The sequence below is a fragment of the Triticum urartu genome, chromosome 6A (genome assembly GCF_056163025.1).
Source record: "Triticum urartu cultivar PI428250 chromosome 6A, HENAU_Tu73, whole genome shotgun sequence".
Classification (NCBI taxonomy): Eukaryota; Viridiplantae; Streptophyta; class Magnoliopsida; order Poales; family Poaceae; genus Triticum; species Triticum urartu.
Window position 1 is genome coordinate 27,070,378 of NC_141878.1, and position 7,938 is coordinate 27,078,315.

The 7,938-nt window shown below is 48.2% G+C and overlaps 1 protein-coding gene across 1 annotated transcript; it reads right to left on the reverse strand.

Moving 5' to 3' along the window:
• Positions 1 to 762: 762 nt before the first annotated feature.
• On the reverse strand, positions 763 to 1,830 carry LOC147963472 (uncharacterized). Its single transcript, XM_087529588.1, has one exon. It carries the CDS (start codon positions 1,828 to 1,830, stop codon positions 763 to 765), a length of 1,068 nt encoding a protein of 355 aa, XP_087385714.1.
• Positions 1,831 to 7,938: the final 6,108 nt, after the last annotated feature.

Sequence of the window (7,938 nt, forward strand, 5' to 3'; positions counted from 1 at the left end):
TAGACGTCTAGAAGTGTGGTGACAGGTACGCTAGGGTATCGAAAGAGTCATGAAAATATTAAATTGGCGCTAAATTAATAATTTCACAAATAAGACCCATGAAAACTAGTCGACAGAAAATAGGTTAGAATAATAATACTAATTAAGTAGTAAATATAAATGCAATGAAAACCATCCTAAACTAAATTCGCGCAAATGTTACTCGTTGCAAAAAATCCGCAAAAATGTAAGCCTAGTGATTTCATCAGGCACACGACTTATATGTCCTATAAGCTGAGTGCCTGCTTCGGACACACGGCTTATATGTCCTATAAGCCGAGTGCCTACTTTGGACACACGGCTTATATGCTGCTCCGTGACAGCGCCGTCAATCACTACCGTTGCAGACACGTGGCAGATGTCTTTACCGAGTGTGTGCTGTAAGCCGGGTGCCTTTTCCCGTAGATACCGTGTGTTTCATATAAGCCGTGATCTTTTTTGCGAAACTCGGCTTATAGATGACCATAAGCCGAGTTCCTCGTATTTACCGGGTGTTTTTTTCTTGAGGCTCGGCTTAGAGGAGCGTAAGCCGGGAGCCCGAAAAAAACACTCGGCTTATAGGCTAACACACGGGAAACCTGAATTTTCCTGTAGTGTATGTTGGTATCATAGAGGACTACATTTATTGACATGCATGACACAAAGTAGCACATCACGGTATCATGATATGATACTCAAGTCTCTCTTTCTTCATTGAATTCTATGCCATCTCATCAAAATTGCTTAGTTGGTATGCATGATACTAACTATGATACTCACATTGGGGGCAGCTTTAGTAATCAATCTGATCCGCCTCGACTCAAGGTGCAACATGAAGTCACCACTGTATGTAGACAAAACCACCACATTTAAGTCCTCGTCATACCCCACCATCCCTTCACTTATGAAGTCGTTAGACAACATCCCCTCCAATTGATTGACTTTCTGCAGAAGCACCCATCCGGCAACACCATCAGAGTTCAGGTTCCTCTCCCATATATGAATGCCCAGTTTCGACATAGCGGCAAGGCCAAGAACGCTGTCTTCATCTGTCCGTAAGAGCTGAAAGGACCGACGTTGGGCATCTACGGGCGTCTCGATGACAGCAAGAGTCTGCCTTTCAATATCAAATGCAGGGATTTGACCTCCATGGAGCAACCAGTAAACTGCACTCCTGATAAGGATGCTGGGCTTTAGCTTCATAACCATCCTTCTAGTCGACGCTGAGACAATATTCCCCCATACACCCGACACTGATTCGTAGGCACAAGCTAATGATATCTTCAGGTCTCTATGGGAGCAGATCAAGACCAATTTGTAGGCCGGGTTCAAGAAGCAATCCTCCTGCAAATACCCGTCTTGATCATCAACACACATCACCGTGGCGCTGCACCTACAGAAACTCTCCCTTTTTGCGTCGCGGAGTTCTGATGGAAAAGGCACGCGGTACTGCTGGCCGTTGAGGGGATCCCACACGAAGATCTCACACAGAGACTCGCTGAGCATGACGGCGAGGCCGTGGTGGCAGCCAAGGAACTCCCAATCCCCCGTCATCTCAGGCACAAAGAAGCACTCGGCAGGGATCCGATCGGGCGGGTCCAGGACAGGAATGAAGAAGGGATATGGGGTAGACTCTTTGAAGAAGCCCAGCAGAGGAGGTTCCGGGTGGTGTCTGCTGAAACGGCTTAGGAAGTGGGGATCGGAGAGGATGCGGCGCCAGCGCGTGCATACGAGGGAGGCGCGGGAGAGGGTTGACGGCAGCGGAGGCAGCCGGAGGAGGTCCTCATCTTCCAGCGGCGCTGAAATTGACATGGTGCGGCGGCCGGAGTTTTCTTTTTTTTCCACGGAATCCTGACACGGAACGACGCCCAGCACCACCCCTCCGGCTCCTGGTCCTGGGACCTGCTGCGGTCGGAGCGGAAGGTCGGCGGATTGGAAGCGTGGCGCGCGTGGCAAGGGATCGAGGTTGGAACTTATATATGAATATATCGGTAAGCTCGAGTACGGCGAGGAGGAGCCGGACGAGCAGGAGGACGAGGACGAGGAGGAGGAGGAGGAGCCAGCGCCTGTTCTGGCAAGGAGACGCAAGAAGAAGAAGGGGGCGGACAGGACCGGCGAGCCGCGCATATGGTGGGCGTCCAAGGAGCAGGAATGTCTCGCCGAAGCATGCAAAGTCGTCTGCCTCGACCCGATCACCGGCACGAACCAGAGCATAGAGATGTATTGGGAGCGCATCAAGGCCGAGTTCGATGAGCGCAAGCTCGTCGTCCCCTACTTCAAAGGCGTCCACATGCAGCACGGGTCGAAGGTAATGGCGAACCATTGGGGGCTCATCCAGTCGGTGTGCAACAAATGGCATGGAACAGTCGAGGAGACCGTGGCTCGCCCAGAGAGCGGCGCCAGTATTGAGGATCAGGTATGGCACCCTGGTCTCCCACTTCTTTTCGCCGTGCACGCTCGCCAACTGTTTGTTCCTCGGCGCAGCTGCTGCGCATGTTGGCCATGTATCGCCAGGACAACAGCGACCAAGAATTCTAGTACCTCCATCTCTTCAAGTGGATCAAGAAGTGCGAGAAGTGGGCGGATGTCCAGCGCACCCTTGCCAAGGCCAAGGAGACCTACAACCGGACGCGCCGACGCCGGGCGCGGGCGACGGGCGCCCCGAAGGCAACAAAGGGGCCAAGAAGGGGAAACACGCTGACTCGTCTACCACGCGAGTGCAGGAATCCATCGAGCATTGCCTCGCCGACGCACAGGACCGGGCCGCCCCTGCGTGAAGAGAAGACCGAGGCGCAGTGTTCAGCGTTGATGACGAACAGCGCCGTCAAGCTCGACCTACTCCGGACCAATGTCGCCGCGAAGAAGAGGAACACCGACCTGGCTTTCCTGCTATGTGGGGCGGACATGCTCCAGAGCAATGACGAGCAGGTCAAGGCGTGGTACTTGGCGGAGTGCATCCTCATCCTGAACCAGCTGTCGTCGACGGCGCCGCCAACCCCCACGCCCACGCTGACGATGCCGCCAACCCCGAGCGATGATGCCTCCACGACGCCCAGCAGCACAGAAGCCGTGCCGACGCCGCCTAGCACAGAAGCAGCTCCGACACCGCCAAGCCCGCGCACGCTGACTCCGCCAATGCCAGAGGCCGACCCACCGTGTGATGTGTTGCCCACGCATCCTTCGATACTTTTTTGTACGCCGAAATTTTCATCCGATCGCCGAACTGTGGCCGCTGATCATCGGACTTGTGGCATTTTTTGTGAGCGGGAATGACCAAGTTTGAATTTGCCGCGACTTGGGGGGCGGCGCCTGGGGGCGTGGCTGGGAGCTAGGTTGCCCCCAGGGGCTAATCTATCACCGGTTCGCCCCCAGGCATCTCTTTTTCGACACCCTGGTGGGCCGAACGGCTGGAGATGCTCTTAGGACAATGTTATGCAAAAAGTTGTTGGCTGATCTATGCCTCGTTTGCCGCCCCATGCTTAGTACCAATCCCAGGTAACTTTCTATATTATGCTCCTATAAATACTTGAATTAGTACCGCACTAAAATTGAACTGTAATGTGGCCTTGATTTTCAGATTTAGAATTGTTTCTCCATTGGGCATGTAAGACTAATATCCTAGTCACGTCATGAGGCTATCAGGGAAGATCGGAAGGCCCGTCCTAAGTCCTGTGTCCATAAGTCATATCTTCACTGAATCATTGATCAGTTTATTATCCATCAATTGATCATGTACTATATTTCATCTAGGCATTCTATTGGATATAGTTATTAATTATGATAATTTTTTCAGTAAATTTTGAAGTTAGTTTTGGACTCATATGACTTTACTATTTTGCATTAATTCATGATATATTTATAAATAATGTGAAGTAACACTAAGTTATATAATTAAGTGAAAGTATATCTTACCTGTATGAAAATTTCAAGGGCCTAATTTGTATTTCGCACCGGGGCTTCAAATTTTTGGAGACAACCCTGGTTGTAAGAAGGTTGTCAAATTTCTTGTGCTACTAGTTACGAGGATTAAAGGTATGTTACCGTAGGAATTGATAGATAGATAAAATAAATAAAAGATTAAAGAAAGAAAAGTAATTGTAACAGTGCATTTATTAAAATAGAATAGACCTATGGGGCATAGTTTCACTAGAGGCATCTCTCCAAGTAGATAAATGTGGTGTGGTGAACAAATTACAGTTGGGCACCGATTAAACTACAATATTTATACTTATGACTATGATGATTCATTACATAATATTGCATAGGCATTATATCCATGATATGTAGAAGCTTAATCCAACTACATGTACAAGTAATGCTCCACCTAAAGGCTGCTATCGGACATGCATCTCGAGGTATTAAGTTTGCCACAAAAAAAGCATTGCTATAAGGATGATGACATAATGTAGACATCAGAACTATCTGAAGGAAATATGCCCTAGAGGCAATAATAAAGTTGTTATTTATATTTCCTTATATCATGATAAATGTTTATTATTCATACTAGAATTGTATTAACCGGAAACTTGATACATGTGTGGATATATAGACAAAACAAAGTGTTCCTAGTATTCCTCTACTTGACTAGCTCGTTAATCAAAGATGGTTAAGTTTCCTAACCATAGACATGTGTTGTCATTTGTTGAACGGGATCACATCATTAGGAGAGTGATGTGATGAACAAGACCCATCCATTAAGCTTAGCATAATGATCGTTAAGTTTTATTGCTATTGCTTTCTTCATGACTTATACATATTCCTATGACTATGAGATTATGAAACTCCCGAATACCGGAGGAACACCTTATGTGCTATCAAACGTTACAACGTAACTGGGTGATTATAAAGATGCTCTACAGGTGTCTCCGATGGTGTTTGTTGGGTTGGCACATATCAAGATTAGGATTTGTCACTCCGAGTACCGGAGAGGTATCTCTGGGCCCTCTCGGTAATGCACATCACTATAAGCCTTGCAAGCAATGTGAGTAAATAGTTAGTTACAGGATGATGCATTATGGAATGAGTAAAGAGACATGCCAGTAACGAGATTGAACTAGGTATGATGATACCGACGATCGAATGTTGGGCAAGTAACATACTGATGACAAAGGGAATAACGTGTGTGGTGCGGTGCCCCCCTCCACAGTTCAACACCTCAGTCATATTGTCGTAGAGCTTAGGTGAAGCCCTGCGCCGGTAACTTCATCATCACCGTCGCCACGCCTTCGTGCTAATGAAACTCTCCCTCATCCTCAACTGGATCAAGAGCTCGAGGGACGTCATCGTGCTGAACCTGTGCTAACACGAAGGTGGCGTACGTTCGGTACTTGGATCGGTTGGATCATGAAGACGTTCGACTACATCAACCGCGTTACTAATGCTTCCATTTTCAGTGTATGAGGGTACGTGGACACACTCTCCCGTCTCGTTGCTATGCATCTCCTAGATAGATCTTGCGTGATCGTAGGAAATTTTTGAATTACTACGTTCCCCAACACTATCATCCAAGTGTGATAAAGGAACCATCGTTTTATCCTTAGTAGAAACAATAGAATACATGTATTGTCCTTTTCTGTCACTGGGATATAAATCACTGCAAGATTGAATGCACTACCTTACACAACTCCCTTTGAAGAACTGCCAATCAATCTGGCCAAAGAAGATAAATAGATTGGACAGCATACATAACTACTTCATTATGCAGCAAATAAACTTCAAAAGATTTAATATAATTCAGTGAACACTCTAATCATAAAGTGGCAATTCATCATATCTCATCAAACACAACCACCAATACCGATCATGTGAGGCAGCACAAGGAAACTTCGTATTGAATCACAAGGCAGAGAGGATGCCATATAGGTACTGCTATGGACCCTAAGGTCTTAAGTAAAATACTCAAACATGCACTACTAGGGAAAAGCGTATACACAGAATTTTACCTGTAGCGCTGTACAAAATCAAGCGATGCTGCTACTTAGTAGCAGCGCGCGTAAATAAACCGCGCTACTGCTATGACTTTAGCAGTAGCGCATACTAGCGAAAAGCGCTGCTGCTACGTTTGAACTGGGCGCACATGGCTAGCCCAACCTAGCAATAGCGCGTATAATGGCCCAGCGCGACTGCTAATCTCCTTAGCTGCAGCGCGCTTACGTGTAAAGCGCTGCTGCTAACGGAAATAAAATAAAGTGAAAAACAAGTAGAAAAGTAAATGAAAATGAATGAAAAAGAAAAAGGAGAAAGGGAAAAAATAAAATGTAAAGAAAAATAAAAGAAAAAAGGGAAAAAAGGAGAAAGGAATAGCAGCAGCGGGTTTCAGTAAACGCGCTATAGCTAGCTTGGCTATAGCGCGTTTCCAGAAACGCGCTACCGTTACGTTTCACTTAAACAACGGTTTCCCCCCACCCCGCCCCCAGCCACCAATTCTTCCACAAATCGTCCCTCGCCCTCGCCGCCGTCTCCTCACCGCCGCCGCCTGAGGCCGCCCTCAGCCTCACCGCCGCCGCCCGAGGCCGCCCTCAGCCTCACCGCCGCCGCCCCTCGGCCGCCGCGTGCTCTCCCCACGCTGCCCCCGACCCCAGATTCAACACCGGCCCCGCCCCCGACCTCAACGCCGCCCGGGACACCGCCCCCGACCCTGACCTCAACGCCGGCCCGGACGCCGCCCCCGCCCCCCCGACCTCACCGCCGCCCCGGAGCCCGGACCATGACCTCGACGCCGCCTGCCCCTCCCTCGTCGCAGGCACCCGAGGTGAGCACGCCTGCTCCTCCCTCTCCCCTACCTCTGCCTAGGGTTTCTACCTCCATCAAATTAGTTAGGGTGGAAACGAATCGGATGCGGATGCGGCTCAAATGAGTTAGGGTTCATGTAAGGGTGGAAACGAATCAAATTTCTAAGATGAATCATAAAACGAGTAAAATTTGACCACTTATTTCACTTTATAGTTGGATAATTGGAATATCTGCTACCACTTTCCACCCCTATAGGTTCATCAAATTAGATGGTAATTAGGGCAGTAGTTCTTAGGTACTAATTAGTTAGTAAGAACTAGGTACTAGAATATTTTTATTTATAGTAAGTTTATTTTTAGTAAGAACTAGTTGAATTAATAGAACTAGTTAGTAAGAACTTGTTGCTATTTTTTTAGTTAAAGAAATTTTCCCGCATGGATGTGGACGATGCCTATCCCGCATCCTCGTCGTCGAGTCGGCAGAGGACGACACCTGCTTGACCAGATGGGCCATCTCCGGGACTGGGCTCCACCGGGGTGGTACTGGGAGGCGCTACCTACCGGGGGGCGCAGGTTGGTGAGGAGTCAGCCTGTCGTTGACCCGAACCTTCTTTGGTGGCGGTCGCGTGGGCCAGTGACAGTCCAGATGCTCGAGGACTCCGCGGAGGTGGTGCGTCACCGTGTCAGTGAGGAGGACGCGCACGTCCGTTGCTACTTGTTTGCGTTGGAGCACAGGTTCTCCAATACCTGGCAGGTTCACCAGGGATCTCACTGGAGCTATGATCCTGTGATGGTTCCTTCTCTGTGGGTGTCCACCGCCCGCGCCGATACCCGTCATTTGCTAGGGTTTTAGTTGTACTAGTGATGTTATATGTATGACACTATTCGGGATGTATTAGTGATAATATTCGACGATGTACGGACGCATGAGATGATTTACTTTTGCTTATTGAATGCATGCTAATTTGAGTCTTATAAGATATTTTGAAATGTATATCTTGTGTTGCTCAATATCCAAGTGGCCGGTCATGTTTGCAGGTTACACCTCCGAGTGGCCTATGTTTTGCCGGAGTGTTGATTCATTTCCGTTCCGGCAAATTTCAGGCGCTCGATATATCCTATTTTAGCAAAGGTCATGCCGGATTTTTCCGTGAATTTTGGCATGAGTTTTGCCAGAATATGTAGGAAA

Bases quoted from the DNA above. Each gene is read 5' to 3' on its own strand.
- LOC147963472 (XM_087529588.1), bottom strand. From the start codon at position 1,830: ATGTCAATTTCAGCGCCGCTGGAAGATGAGGACCTCCTCCGGCTGCCT.